Consider the following 15,904-nt stretch of genomic DNA (forward strand, 5'->3'; position numbering starts at 1 on the left):
TAAATCTGCCCCTTTAATATGTGGTGGGCTTAACATAAACCAATATTTCCCTGGTTGAGCACAAGCTTTACTTAGCCTTGTTTGGCTTTGAATAGTATCATATTGGCTTGGAATAGTATCATAGTGGCTTGTTGTGGTGTATGAGCGTTCAATAATGCTGGAGCTAATCTTGGCCAATGTTACCACTTATGACTTACTTCTTCCAAACTGAATTTTTCCAGTTTTTTTTTTAAAAAAATGTCAGGTATAAATCACATGCTATTTTTTGATAGAAGTCATTATATAAAGTAGAACAAATCTTGGGTACTTGTGAAGGTAGGTCCAGGTGCACCGCCCTGAACCCTCAGCTTAGGGAGCGGACCACCGAACAAAGAAAGAAGGGTAGGCACTCACAGGAGTGCCTATGATTAAGTATCCGAGAGATATGAAACGCGTAAGGCGGTGAGGTTGTATCATTGAGTTCTACAATAAACTACTTGTTTGTTTTGACAAACCTGTATTGAAGTTCCTGCGAGTGCCTACCCTTCTTTCTTTGTGGTTTTTTTTTTAAAAAAAACTCTTGAAAATTGGAATGGTCAAATCCAGCAGCTAAAACCTGATGAACATTTTTATATGGGTTATATAGGTATATTTTCAACTTTCCAGCAATTTTATTTTGCTAATTTTTTTTTAAACATTCAAATTTGTAACATTTGTAAAAATAAAAAATAATGGAACATTTTATTCAGGAGAAATAAATATAAAATAAATAATCGAAGGCCTCTTTACTAAAGGTCACATTTTAGTGGTTCTAGAGGTTTTTGAAACCACAATTAAACTCTGTTTTTCAAAAAACACAAATTCCATTAAAGTTATTAAAAGATCCAAATAAAAAAAACGAAAATGAAAAATGATATGAAAAATCCCACTGAACAATGCACTAAAAAATATGAAAACTTAAAAAAAAAGTCTAAAAATTTGAGTTATTCTGACAATAGAGTAGATAGGAGTTCCTAGAAAAATAGTTGAAAATTTTTCTAAGTCCCAAAAAACGCTGGCGACTTCCATTTTCAGGGTGATAGGCTGCAAAAGAGCGCAATTTTTGGGGGGATAACCAGCTTTCCCCCTACATTTCTTAACATATGGCACATAAACTATACACTAGGTTTATGTGTAGGGCAATATAACAACTTTATTTTATTTTATTAAGGTTTCCCAGGCTTGTGTAATGTAATTTGCTGCAACATATACGTCCATTTAACTTTAACTTCCCACTGTATGCAAATTAGCCAGCGCTAGAGCAACTTCGCTTCACTTGGTGCAGTAACACTAGCGCAACTTCACCAGCCTTCGGTGCTCTGGATGCAACTTCAGATTTTAGTGAATTATCATTGTCCTGGCGAATCTACACCCGGTGAAGTGTTGCGCTGTGAGCGAAGCCGTCGCTGGCAAATTTACAGAGGTTAGTGAATGTGCCCGTAACAGTGTATTTTATCGCAGACCTTTTTTTGGGTGGGGGCGCTAAAACAACCAAAGTCATCTCTTCACCCCTTTCCACAAATAAAGGGGGCATTAAAATAATAAAATACATATAAAGCTTTGTGCCAGCTTATCTGAAGGGCAAAGTTTATGTAAACTGAGCACCTTCCCGATGATCAGCTTGTAAACCCTACCTTTGGTTGCATCTGAATTTTGGAAGAATTTCCCCTGCAAGCCGCACTAATATTGTACTGAAAACACCTATCTGCATATTTCTACCAAATAAAAATGTGTGATATTGTTTCTGTTTGTAGCTCAGTCCATAAAAAGCGGAAAGGTTGCATTACCTTTGCATGACAGGAAGCAAAGACTTCACTTTTAATGATGCTGCAGTGTTTTTGAGCCCAGGGGAACCTAAAGGGGTTGGTGAAACAATTATTTTCCCGTACGGCACTGTTACAACTCAGAGTCACTTTCCAGCTGTCTGCAAACACTTTTTCATTCTCCTCCAAAGACTGCCACGAAGAAGTAAAGTCATTAACTGAGAGGCCATCAAAGTTCCCACAGAGTCCACAAACGTGTCCCTGGGAAGAAAAATAGTAACAACACAAAGGGGGTTATTTATCAAAGTCCGATTTTATCTCAACATTTTCTGCTGCAGACCCCGATCAAATCCGCCCTTTTTTTTACGCTTATTATTAAATTTTCCCTAAAGTTTGCTTTGCGGGAAAAAATCCGATTTTTTCAGATTTCACCTGAAAACTCTGATTTCTTATGATTTTTGCCCAAAAATTCGGGGTATTGCATGAAACCCAGTGCACATCAAAAAATCATTGGGACATCTCCTATTGACTTATATGCAAGCTCGACAGGTCTGAGATGCTGGATTTTCTGATTTGGATTTTTCCATCCTCGGAGCTTAATAAATTCAGAAAAAGTCAGATTTTATTTAAAAAAAATATCACAAATTTTTCGGGATATTTGCAATCTGAGTTTAGTAAATAACCCCCAAAATGTGAGATCCCAAGTTCTACATTTATCAAAATCTTGGCATGAATGTTTATTTGCAAAATGAGGTAGGATTTATTTACAAAGCCACTGCAGGTCAGAGAAGCAATTTGAAACCTATTTAAAATACATCGTTTTTACTAGTAGATGGGCTTACTCTGAATTTTTCAGGTCAGTGATTCTCCTCCTATGCTTTTAGAGAAGGATGAATATCTCTAATGATATAAGGCAAGGTTAGGCCCTGGGTATACAGACCCCATAATAATCACATTGTTGATTGCAGTTGTAGAGGCCTATAGGAATCATACTGTATTATTGGGGCACTGACTACTATGGAGCAATGAGAAGCCTTTCAGTAGAAAGTTGGTGTAGTCTAGGATGAACAGGATAATAGTATGGATAAGTGCTTTAGTATTTGCTTGAGCAAGAAAAAGAGCTTTACTATATTGTGAACTTTTTGACTAGAGAAAGAATTGGACGAGTCACTGATTACCCCAAGGAAGTGTGCTGAATCTGCAGGGATGCCATCAACAGTAATCACTAAAGGGACAGTAAGACCAGATTTAAAGAAAATAGGTCAGGTTCAGTTTGAGAAGGTGTTCCTATATAAGAGGATATAGATATGAGTCAGTAAAGTGATGTGAGAGCAAATTTCAGGGGTTATTGGAATGGTGTCTAAAAATTAATATATTTTCCTTTATTTTCTTACCTTGAATGACTGTGAAAGTTGGACAATAGCTGTGGTTTTCTGGTCCCACATGAAGGTGAGACCATGAGTGGTATTCAGCACAATGAAAAGTCCAACTATATCTATTGTATAGAAATTGCTGTTGTTAGACTCTCTGATAGACTCTTCCACCCGACCTTCAAAGAGTTCAAGGGTTGTATTCTGCATGAATAAAATATAGGATTAGTGTAATGTTAAGAAATTGCAGCAGGGGCTTTGAAGTAGCACATGAAATTCAACGAAGAACCTTAACCGGAGCAGACATTTCCATAGTTACCACAAAACCCCCTATTAGTTGTGACACATGTATTTTTGGTTACTGTGGGTCACTAGACCATGGCAAACATTTCCCAAATTATGTAATAATCGTAAACAGAAGATTCAATTTGATGGACTTATGATGAGGTACTTTTGTGTTGACATTCAATGATTATTTTGGTCCTTTGCCCTTTGAACCAACTCCCAGATAAATTGCAATTGGTCTTAATGGTGGTTTAATGTTAGGAAAAGGTATTTTCTGGTCTTTATTCAATTTATTTAAAGGGGTATTTGCTTTGCACTAGGTCGCCACCTGTCCGGTTTTGACCTGGACAGCCCAATATATAGAAGGGCTGCCTGGGTAAAAACTTCCTGGCCGGTTTTCCAAATAAGGAAAACTGGGCAGGATTCTCCATGACTGACACAGTGATCGGCCAATGCCGCGTCATAGACCTGCCCCTCAATGTCACGGCCCGCCCCTCTACATAATGGCTTCACCCTTCACCATCACAGCTCCACCCCTCAAAATGACCGCCCACCCCCTGCCTGGTCTCCATTGGGGGAAAAGGTGGAAACCCTACTTTGCACTAAACTATAGTATATACTACTTATATATTGAACAAACAGAGTAGAACTCTCACCCCTAAGATGATCTTGATGCCAAGAGAGCAGATGGATTCAGCCTCTCCGCATACAATATTTTCAATGATGATTCGGAAGCTCCCATCATTTGTATTGCCAGGGCAAAAGTCCTTTGGAAACAGAAAAATAATAAAACACAAAAGCATCAAGGTACATATGTAATTACTGGTATAGGATCCCTTATCCATAAACCAGTTGCCCTGCAAGTGTTTCTGATTCTGTAAGCATTGCTTGGTTTTTGTAGTAAGGTGAAATTGAACTACGGGACTAGAATTAACGCCTCTCTGGTCAATAAATGAGAGTTTTGCTTGATTTGGCCACCTACATTCTGGCCCAACTTGATATACAGTGAACCTGAACCCATGGTCATAAGGAACATAAAAAAGGAAAAGGAAATTTGGACACATATAGGGGCAGATTTACTAAGAGTCAAATTTCAAATTAAAAAAACTTCGAAATTCACCCCTCGAATTGAAATCCTTCGACTTCGAATATCGAAGTCGAAGGATTTTTAGCATATTTGAACAGTCCAATGATCGAATAAAAATCATACAATCGAACGCTTAAATAGTTTGAATCGAACGATTCAAACAATTTTTAGGGATCGAAGGATTTCTATTCGATTAAAAAAAACTTAGAAAACTGCTGTGGAAGGTCCCCACAGGCTAACATTGCACTTCGGTAGCTTTAATTTGGCGAAGTATAAAGTCGAAGTTTTTTTTAAAGAGACAGTACTTAGATTATCGAATGGTCGAATATGCGAACAATTTTTACTTCGAATCGAAGTCAAAGTAAATTTGAAGTCGTAGTATCCTATTTGATGGTCGAAGTACTCCGAAAATTACTTCGAAATTCAAACTTTTTTAACTTCGAAAATTCACTCGAGCTTAGTAAATCTGCCCCGAAGTGAGTGTATATATATTCATGTATTCATTTGGTGCATGGCCAGCTGGATGCGGCCAATAATGGGTATATTAGCAGGAAGACCTCCTGTTTTCTGTACAGGGAAATACCATAAAAATGTGTTCAAATAGATATCTCCTTCAAGTCATATTTGTCAGTAGTGATGGGCGAATTTGTTCCGTTTCGTTTCGGTGAAAAATTTGCAAAGCGCTTTGAAGGCAATGGGCATAAAAATATTTTTTTATTATTGTAATACGCGCACCTATTTTGGCCAAATGGGCATCCGAATAATCCTGATGTGCGTCCAAATTTTTTCAACACATCGAATTTTTCACCTGGCGAATTTATTCGCCTATCACTATTTTTCAGCAGTCTCCCACATTTAAGTTTCTCTCACCCAGTTTCCTGCACAGGTCAGTCTCCCACATTTAAAAGGGAGTAATTTGCAGTCAAAACTTAACTTATCTGCTGCATTTAAATGCATTTAATTGTTACCCAAAGCAGTGGAGCAGGAAGTATGGCAGGGGATGGAGAAAGAGCAGAATGGATATGGCAGGTAGTACAAAGATGCCCTGGATCACTTTAGATATGGGATAGAATCTCTGCCCCCTGCATTAAGGTTAATTCAGGTAGCATGGTTGTGCGGTGATTAAGGCTGGAGGTCTAACTCCCATGGTCTTATCTGCAAGAAATGTATATATTCTGCCTGTGCTTGTGGAACTTTCCTACAAAAATATACAGGCAGGTTATTTTACAGATAAAATTGACCATAGATAGGATCCTTAGACTGTAATCTCCACCAGGACAGGGAATGATGTATATTCTCTCTAATGTGCTGTTAAATATGTTGTTACATTTATAAAGAGTAAAACTTCAGCAGAGACATTTTAGGATATAGCGCCCTTTTAATATATGAAGAGAAAGCAATGTTTCCTTTTAAATATAGGAATATATTTCCTTTCAAATAACTAGTTTAGAAAGGGTTCACCTGGGCTAAGATATAATCACATTCCCCACTGAAGTCAAATCGGGATCCATCAAAGGTGGAGTAGTGACCATTCCCATATACTGTGCAAGTTTGGGGGCAGGGGTTTTCCGTGCAATGCCAGGTTCTGTTCTTGCATGTGCTAGTGGGTAAAAAGAAAGCCAAACATAAGAAACATTCAATATAAAGGCAGTAGCAATAAAAAAACAAGGTTTCCTAATTTATTTTATTTATGAATGTTTATATCACTGCATACAGTAATTTCATTTAGCAATCAAAGCTGTTTATATGCAGTGTTCTTATTAGTAGCCATCAGTTGCCTACCATGTGTTGCAGGGTATATCAATGCTCTCTCCTGTCTCGTAGAATTTTCCTTCATATACACAGGGGCATTGGCTTGGTAAAATACAGTTGCCTTTGTCATCCCAAACTAAACCACTAGGACAGACACATCCTGGTACACATTCCTTGCTGTACTGGAAAGAAAGACGAAAGCCCAATGTTTGATTTAACATACTGTAGCTTTGAAACATATAATCTTATTATTATCAGTACTATAATATATAACAGTGATGGTGGAGATTTCTAGACCAACCTTAGGCCTGGCATTTAGACTGAATTCAATGGGACAAGTTCAGGTCAAGAAGCATTTTTGGAGTATAAGGGCAAACATTTATGGACATACATTCTCACGGTCAAACTGAGCCGGCGGGACAATGGGAGAAAAAAACAGTGAGCCCTGGTGACTCAGATTCGTGTGGCCCTTAGACCCCCAGTCTGACACTGCACCTTCTAATTATGGATCCATTGAATCCAATCAACAGATTCAGTTTGTTCTCTCTCTCATGTTTTGCTCTATCAACTGCTTTTTTTCCCTTGTTATCATTTTTTAAACCCATGCTCAGGTATTTTTCAATAAATGTAAAGCTTGCAACTGTTTTATTTAAGTGAAAAAAAAAGCATTGTGGATTTTTTTTAAAAAATTTAAAAAAAAAAACAATGGATGGAAAACATGAGTTAGATAAAGATCATTCTGAACCCAACCTTCTAATAATAAAATTGCCCCAAAGTGTTTAACCAGACTTAGAATTCTTTAAATGATGAGACTGTAAGGCTCTGGACAACTGAAAGTAAAATGTTTTGTTTTAAATTGATAGATTCAATCAGTGGCGTAAATAGTTGTTACTGGGCCCCATAGCAAATTCAATTTAGGGCCCCAAAATATTTATAAGTTGGCCTATTTTACCAAGATATATTAAAATTGCTAATTAATTAGGGTCTCACTGGGCCCCCTACACTCCTGGGCCCCCTGCAACCGCAGGGTCTGCTTCCTCTATAGTTACGCCCCTGGATTCAGTGGCGTAGCTATCCCCATCCTCCCACCTACTTCCCATCTACGTCCCACCCCAACTTCGCCCACATCCTGCCCCACTCCACCCATGGCCTGCCCTGACTCTGCCCACAGCCCGCCCCGACTTGCGTCTCCTTCCTCTTCGGTAAGAGAGCGGCTGGTGGGGAGGTGGTTTTCTAATTAGCTATAGAGGAAGCAGACCCCACAGTCCGGGCCCTCCTGTTCCCTGGGCCACCCTGCAACTGCGGGGTCTGCGTCCTCTATAGTTAAGTCACTGGAAGGATTGTTAACATTTTCCTCACATTTGAATATTTGGGTTCAATATTCAGCTGAATCCACAAAACTATAGATTTGCTGCTTTCTTACTTCTAGAGATTGGAATTAGTTTTTAATTAATGCTTCCTACTTTGTGGTAACAGTTTAGGGATAATGACCCCATGCACAAATAAGGTCAATATATAACTAGTTTGAAGATATGGGACTAAAATAACTTAACTGGCCTGCACATAAACCTGACTTAAATCCAAAACTTGCTAAAATAGATATTTTTTTAATCAGCATGCCTTCTTCAGTAAATTCAAGCGAAATGTATTATTTTTAGTATTTTCCACCAGTTTCCCAATCAGTTAATAATTTAAGGGGACCACTGGGTCCAGATGTGACCCAAAGTCTAGGTAACCATAAAAACTGGTAGGGGTAGGGAGGGTCCTGATTAATGTTCAGTTTTAGTACAACTGTAAGAATGAGAAGAACCTTTGACAAAGTTTGGGTGGAATGGAAAAGATTTTGCTGTACTGTCAAATAACTGACCAATATCTCTTTTAGGCTGGAACTGCGTCTTCATCAGATCCGACGCAATGAGAGGAAACTGATGCGACGAGACGGATGCGACAAGACGGATGCGATGAAAATAAGGTAAGTAATAGAAATTGTCGCTGCATGCATCCGTCACAACACGACTGTCGGATGTGAACGTTGCACGTTGCATCTTCATCTGACAGTCATGTCGTGTCAGATGCATGCAGTGACAAGGTCTGCCATTTCTATTACGTACCTTTTTTTAGTCGCATCCATCTCATCGCATCCGTTTCTTCTCATTGCGTCGGATCTGATGAAGACGCATCGTGTACTTCCAGCCTTACACTGCCATACCTCCTAATATTTCTTAAAATTTCACCTAGTACGGTCATGTGACTCTACTAATTCTAAAACACAGATGCATGGGTCAGTTCCTTGAACAACCATCCAAATTAGCAGTTTGAGGGTTCGACTATTTGCATTTTGTCAATGAAGGAATAATATGTAAAGAACAGAGATTCTGAATCCCCTCTGAGGCTATATGCTTCCACTGCCCTCACAAATACGGCATGGAATAGAGATACGTGAAGCTATACTTATTTACTATGTGCCTTTGGGAATGCTGCTTCTGAGAATGACATTCATACGTTGGATTTACCACTGATTTCTGAGGGTGAATGGATCTGAAATGTTTGCCTTACACACTGCATGTCCTGTGTCTTACAACTTTTCTGACACTCTGATCCGACTGCATTTGGGTCAGCTGTTTCGCAGTCAAAATAATACATTGGTTTGGCGCACACTGCAAAAGTAACAACAAATAGTGAAAATTAGTCCAATGTAAAATAATGGATGCTTTGTTACAATAATAACGTGTGTGTGTACATGTATGTGTGTATGTGTGTGGACGACATGGCAACTATTACCATAGTTATTTTAGGAAAAGAACAGGGATACCCTTGATTAACTCTTACTCATTTTATCCTCTTGATTCCAGCAGAGGTCGCACCGTAGGCAGTATAACAAGGGTAACAGTTTAAAGAAAAAGAAAAGTATATAATAGTTATAATAGGTCACTTAAAAATTACTATTATTCTATCTTTACCAACACATATATAATTCTCAACTTTTATATGTGTTGGTAAAGATAGAATAATAGTAATTTTTAAGTGACCTACAATAACTTGATTTAAGTGGGGTACTTTTCTTTTTCTTTAAACTATTAACCAATGCCATTGATCAATGTGCCATATAATATATGTACAGTTACGGGATCCGTTATCCAAAAACCCATTATCCAGAAAGCTCCAAATTACAGAAAGGCTGTCTCCCTTAGGCTCTATTTTATCCAAATTTTTCAAAATGATTTCCTTTTTCTCTGTAATAATAAAACAGTAGCTTGTACTTGATCCCAACTAAGATTTAGGGGCCGATTCATTAACTTCGAGTGAAGGATTCGAAGGTAAAAAGCTTTGAATTTCGAAGTTTTTTTGGGCTACTTCGACCATCGACTACGACTATCGAAGGATTCGAAGTAAAAATCGTTCGACTATTCGACCATTCGATAGTCGAAGTACTGTCTCTTTAAAAAAAAATTCGACCCCCTAGTTTGGCAGCTAAAAGCTACCGAAGTCAATGTTAGCCTATGGGGAAGGTCCCCATAAGCTTTCCTAAGTTTTTTTGATCGAAGGATATTCCTTCGATCGTTGGATTTAAATCCTTGGAATCGTTCGATTCGAAGGATTTAATCGTTCGATCGAAGGAATAATCCTTCGATCGTATGATCGCAGAATTTGCGCTAAATCCTTCGACTTCGATATTCGAAGTCGAAGGATTTCAATTCCTAGTCGAATATCGAGGGTTAATTAACCCTCGATATTCGACCCTTGATGAATCGGCCCCATAATTAATCCTTAGTGGAAGCAAAACCAGCCTGTTGGGTTTATTTAATGTTTACATGATTTTCTAGTAGACTTGAAGTATGAAGATTTAAATTACAGAAAGATTCATTATCCGGAAAAACCCAGGTCCTGAGTATTCTGGATAACAGGTCCCATACCTGTATATTAAAGTATAGTCAGAGCACTCAGGTCTTCAAAAAATTGCAAAAACTAATATAAACATTTTGGTCTGAATCACAAACATTTATCTATTGGAATAAAATATTGCAATATTTTATTGCAATATTTTATTGCAATATTTTATTGCAATATTTTATTGCAATATTTTATTGCAATATTTTATTGCAATAAAATATTACAATAAAATATTGCAATAAAATATTACAATAAAAGTTGGTCAGCACTGAAATATTGCAATAACATATTAGAATAAAATATTGGAATAAAAGTTGGACAGCATTGAAATATTGCAATAAAATATTGCAGGGCTGTCCAACTGGCGGCCCGTGGGACGGGTGTGGCCCAGGACCCCCCCCCCTTTTGCCCTAAGGAAAACCTTTATCAAGATACCAAACAGCGTTAGAACTCCACATTAAATACCCTAGTGCAAGATTTGGCACAAACGTTCTATCGTTTAGTTTTTTTCCAGGCAGTAGCAGATTGTGGGTACGTTTTCCCCGGTACATGATCTATGGCGGATGCATAAAGAGGTTGCTCACCTTTGAATTCACTTTTAGTATGATGTAGAGAGTGATATTCTGAGACAATTTGCCATTGGCTTTTATTTTTTTTATTATTTGTGGTTTTTGAGTTATTTGGCTTTTTATTCAGAAGCTCTCTAGATCTCATTGCTAGGGTCCATATTACCCTAGAAACAATGCATTTATTTGAATAAGAGTCTGCAATATGAAGAGGAGGGGGCTTAACTAAAAGATTAATAATAACAAGTAGCAATGACAATAAATATGTAGCCTTACAGAGCATTTGTTTTAGATGGGGTCCACATTTGAAGGCTTGAAAAAGCCAGAAGAAGGCCAATTATTAAAAAAAAACGATACAAAATAAACAATGAAGACCAATTGAAAAGTTGCTTAGAATTATCCATTCTATAAAATACAAAAAATGAACTTGAAGGTGAACCACCCCTTTAATAATTTGATCAGTTATAAGCAGTGTTTAGTGATGTAATTTCTGTCACATGACTCACTAAAATTTGTGTATTATAATAAATCATTTTCCCCCTGTTGTAAATTATGAGAATATTAAAAGTCACCTCTGTGTTCCATGACCTGTATAAAAGCACTATTTCTTGCGAAATTTGTGAAAAATTTGTGAAACACCGATTCTGACGCCGGCGCCCATTATAGTCAATGGGCATCCGTTAATCATCACTGGCCGAATTTTCACGGCAAATTCTTGAATTTATTCGCCGGCGGCGAAACGCGGAAATTGTCCGCAAATTCGCGTCTGGCGAATAAACTATTGCTGTGTGACTCTTTTTATAACAATGGGTGTGGCTTTTGGTTATGGGAGGGGCTTATTTTAGCAAACCGCGCTACGCTCACCATACAGAGCATCACTCCACTTTTTTTCACTCCAATTCAAGCACTGCCTACAGCTAACTTTTAATATACATTTTAAACATATTATATTTATATTTCTACATTTAATAATTCTTTTTAGTGTCAGTATCACTTTAAGGCCTTTGAGCTAGTGAAATGCAAGAGAAAATGTGTTTATGAAAAGCTGTATTGAAGGTCCCAGAGTGATAATACAATGCCATTTGGAACAAAATAATTTTTTCAGTTTCCACATACCGGCTGTGAGACCAAAAGGTGTAGGACAGTGAAGTTTCCCCAGTACGCATTTGCTATAAAAGAAATAACAATGTTGTTATGTGAGAGTGCATCACGGAACAGACATTATTACTTATACTGATAAATACACTTGTTTGTTGCTTAAAATAAGGATTATTCAACACAACAAAACTAACAGAAAGGTTGATATTGAGTGTAATACAGCAAATAATACTAAGTTAGTATCTTTCTTCTATGTGTCTGTCTGTCTGTATATCTATGTATTGACAGTTAGGGTAACATTTACTATGGGTCGAATATCAAGGGTTAATTAACCTTCGATATTCGACCGTCGAAGTAAAATCCTTTGACTTCGATATTCGGAGTCGAAGGATTTACCGCATTTCCTTCGTTCGTACGATCGAAGGAAAAATCGTTTGTTCGATTAAATCCTTTGAATCGAGCGATTCGAAGGATTTTAATCCATCGATCGAATGATTTTCCTCATAGGCTAACATTGATGCTCGGTAGGTTTTAGGTGGCGAAGTAGGTGGTCGAAGTTTTTTTTAAAGAGACAGTACTTCTACTATAGAATGGTCGAATAGTCGAACGATTTTTAGTTTGAATCGTTCGATTCAAAGTCGTAGTCGGAGGCCGAAGTAGCCAATGCGATGGTCGAAGTAGCCAAAAAAATACTTCAAAATTCAAAGTATTTTTTATTCTATTCCTTCACTCGAGCTAAGTAAATGTGCCTCTTAATGTAAGATTACTAGACGGCGCTGTTACATGTAAAAGAGATATTGTCATCCTGTTCTGCTGGTAATTAGTGATGGGCAATTTCTCCTGTTTCACTTCTCCGAGAAATTCGCAAATTTCCCGCGAAATTCACGAAACGGCAAAAAATTGTGAAATGTGAATTTTGAAGTCAGCGTCCAAATATTTTTGACACCTGCGACAATTCCGACGTCGGCGACAATTCTGACGCCCATTAAAGTCAAAGGGCGCCTAGAATTGTCACAGTTGTCAAAAATATTTGGACGCCAACATTGAACTATTCCGCCACGAATTTTCGCTGGCGAACAAAAATCATCATCATCTATCTGCAAGCATTTGTACTATTTTATATGATATCATAGTAGGGTTGCCACAAGGGTTGTCACCTGTCTGGTTTTGAACCGGACAGACAGGATTTTACACCTGCTTCACACCAGTCTGAAAACTCCTTAGCGTCACAGACCCGCCCATTCAACTCACTCACCCGCCCCTTCACATCATCAGCCCCACCTCTGGCATCACAGGTACCGCCCTCTGCCAGGATTCCAAGTGTAGAAAAGGTGGCAACCCTAGTTGCCACCTTTCCCCACTGGGAAAACTTGGATGTGGGGGGTGGGCCAATGAGATTGTGGGGGTGGGGCGATGACATTGTGGGTGGGGTGGCAATGTCATGCTGGTGGGTCAGCATACCTCCCAATATTTTGGAAACATAAAGAAGTACAAAAAAGTTGGCACGCTTAGCGTGGCAACATTTTTATTGACAACACTCATTTTTGTGGCCACACCCCCCAATTATCATGTTCATTTTACATAATTTGGTAGATTATGAAAGTTTGAACACATTTCTGTGATTTATTTTTAGTTATTACAGTTTTGCTAATGAAGGTGAATTGCCTTAAGATGTGAGACTTTTCCCAAGGGACCTGTTATCTAATATTGCTACAATTACTTATTTGCTTATCTGAAAAGTTTCCAAGTGCACCTGGTGGCTGTTCTGGGCTCTCTGCCAAAAGCCAATTAAGTTAGAAACATTGTTTCTTTTTCTGGCTGTTCAGTGCAGAGAAAAACTGGACTTTCCAGTACAAATGAGGGACTGCGGGTTGAGTTGTCAAAAGAGGGACTGTCCCTCTGGGCGGAGCTATTACGTGGCGATTGGTTGATCGCTGCATCAATCTTAGGGAATCCTGCCTGGTTTTCGAAATTAGGAAAACCGGGCAGGCAGTTTTGATCAGGACAGCCCTCCCAAAAATTGGGCTGTCCAGGTCAAAACCAGACAAGTGATAGACATCTAAAAAATTGATTTCTATGCCTGTATTACTCAATGCTGGTTGCACATGTTTATCTATAACATCCCATTCTATCAGCTGTCTCTAGTTTTCTCAACAAACCATGGAAACGTACCATAGGATTTCATCCACTTTAATAGCTTCATCAGGGGGTACACCACGACCTTTGTAATTGCAGGGACATTTGTTAGGAGTCACGCACTTCTCATTCGGTGTCAGAAAGGTTCCCTCTGGGCATGTGCAACCCTCTACTGGAATATGGGTGACTTTGCACAAAGGGTCAGGCTCAGACAAAGAGGCACAAGTAAAGTTACAGGGCTTTGGGTTATAGCTGAACACCATGGTCTCAGGACAAGTCTCCTTAGGATCTGTAAGAGATCTACTGCATTATCAGCAATTTTAGTATCAAAGTACAAATAATAATGGGTAAGACTCAATATCACAGATATACTATTAGCCGTAATATAATTACAGGTATGGGGCCTGTTATCCAGAATGCTCGGAACGGTTTTCCGGGTAAGGGATCTTGCCATAATTTGCCATAATCTCCATACTTTAAGTCTTCCAAATTGATTACATTAAATAAACCCAATGGGGTTATTTTGCTTCCAATAAGGAGTAATTATATTTCAGTTGGGATCAAGTAAAAGGCAGTTATGGGAACTGTTATCCAGAATGCTTGGGACCTGGTGCTTTCCAGATAAAGGATCTTTCTGTAATTTAGATCTTCATACCTTAAGTCAACTAGAAAATCATGTAAACATTAAATAAACCCAGTAGGCTGGTTTTGCTTCCATTAAGGATTAATTATATCTTAGTTTGGATCAAGTACAAGGTACTGTTTTAATATTACAGAGGTAAAAAAATTGGATAATTTGAATAAAATGGAATCTATGGGAGACAGCATTTCTGTAATTTGTAGCTTTCTGGATGTGTTTCCAATTAATGGAGCCAATACCGGTAGCTAAATTGAATCATTTTTTAAAATTTGGATTATTTGGATAAAATGGAATCTGTGGGAGACTGCCTTTGGTAATTCCAAGCTTTCTGGATAACTGGTTTCCCAGATAACGGATCCTATACCTGTAAATAGAAAAAGATATTTTTTAAAAGTTATATATTTTTTTATAGTTTTCCAAAATGATTTGATTAAAATGGAATCAATGGGAGATGATCTTCCCATAATTCTGAGCTTTCTGGATAATGGGTTCCCGAATAACGGAGAAATATGCTTATAGTACTATTCTGCAAATTCAGTTCCTTTAATTGGCAATGTAAATCATTAAACAAGCTATAAATTTAAATTTGTATGGTCCAAAATGACCCTGGTCATGTACAGTTACAATGATACATGTTGAAATTTGTCTAACACCCTGTCCACTCTTTAGTCAGCTTCACCACATGGAAAGTATGAGAAGCTTTTTGCTTATTATTCCCCATCCATAATATAAAGGTGATTTTCATTACCGCAGACTTTCTTTCTCCATCCCTCTAGGTTTACTCCTCTGTGTTTACAATCTGAGACGTACACAGACAGCCACATGCACAGAGAATTCTCAGCATGGTCAGAGTTGCACACATCATACATGCAGCGCTGAATGTAAAGGAATTGAAGGAATGAAAAGATTAATTAAGGATGGAACTGATGCTCAAAAATGAGAAGGAGGGGGTTGAAAATGTAAGGGACACTTTAAAAAAAAATTCATTGTGCAGAGTGTAAATTTCAGATGCAAATTTCCATTTTTATTTATGCACACGGCAATGTTCTTTCCTAGATTTCCAGGGTAATTGCAGCCACACATCAATGGCACAAGATGGAACTAGTGATGGGTGACAAATTCGCAAAACACATTAAAGTCAATGGGCGCCCGTATAATTTTGACCACAGTTTTTCGCCACAGTTTTCCTAATTTATTTGCAGCCAGCGAAATTCGGAAATTTGCCACAAAGCCATGTCTGACTAATTTATTTGCCCACCATCACTAGATGAAACAAATAGAAAACTCTTGCACATGCA

The 15,904-nt window shown here is 38.1% G+C and overlaps 1 protein-coding gene across 1 annotated transcript in view; it reads right to left on the minus strand.

The window, feature by feature from the left end:
• LOC108713851 (mucin-5B) overlaps positions 1-15,904 on the minus strand; it is a 57,991-nt gene that overhangs the window by 15,631 nt on the left and 26,456 nt on the right. The window contains exons 14-22 of the mRNA XM_018257523.2: positions 15,355-15,481; positions 14,003-14,255; positions 11,849-11,901; positions 8,832-8,932; positions 6,306-6,457; positions 5,985-6,123; positions 4,093-4,203; positions 3,176-3,355; positions 1,806-2,042 (exon numbers count right to left, since the gene is read on the minus strand). Of these exons, the coding sequence (XP_018113012.1) occupies positions 1,806-2,042; positions 3,176-3,355; positions 4,093-4,203; positions 5,985-6,123; positions 6,306-6,457; positions 8,832-8,932; positions 11,849-11,901; positions 14,003-14,255; positions 15,355-15,481 (1,353 nt within the window). The remainder of the gene's footprint in view (positions 1-1,805; positions 2,043-3,175; positions 3,356-4,092; positions 4,204-5,984; positions 6,124-6,305; positions 6,458-8,831; positions 8,933-11,848; positions 11,902-14,002; positions 14,256-15,354; positions 15,482-15,904) is intronic.

This window comes from Xenopus laevis, chromosome 4L, assembly GCF_017654675.1.
Source record: "Xenopus laevis strain J_2021 chromosome 4L, Xenopus_laevis_v10.1, whole genome shotgun sequence".
In the NCBI taxonomy this organism is placed as follows: domain Eukaryota; kingdom Metazoa; phylum Chordata; class Amphibia; order Anura; family Pipidae; genus Xenopus; species Xenopus laevis.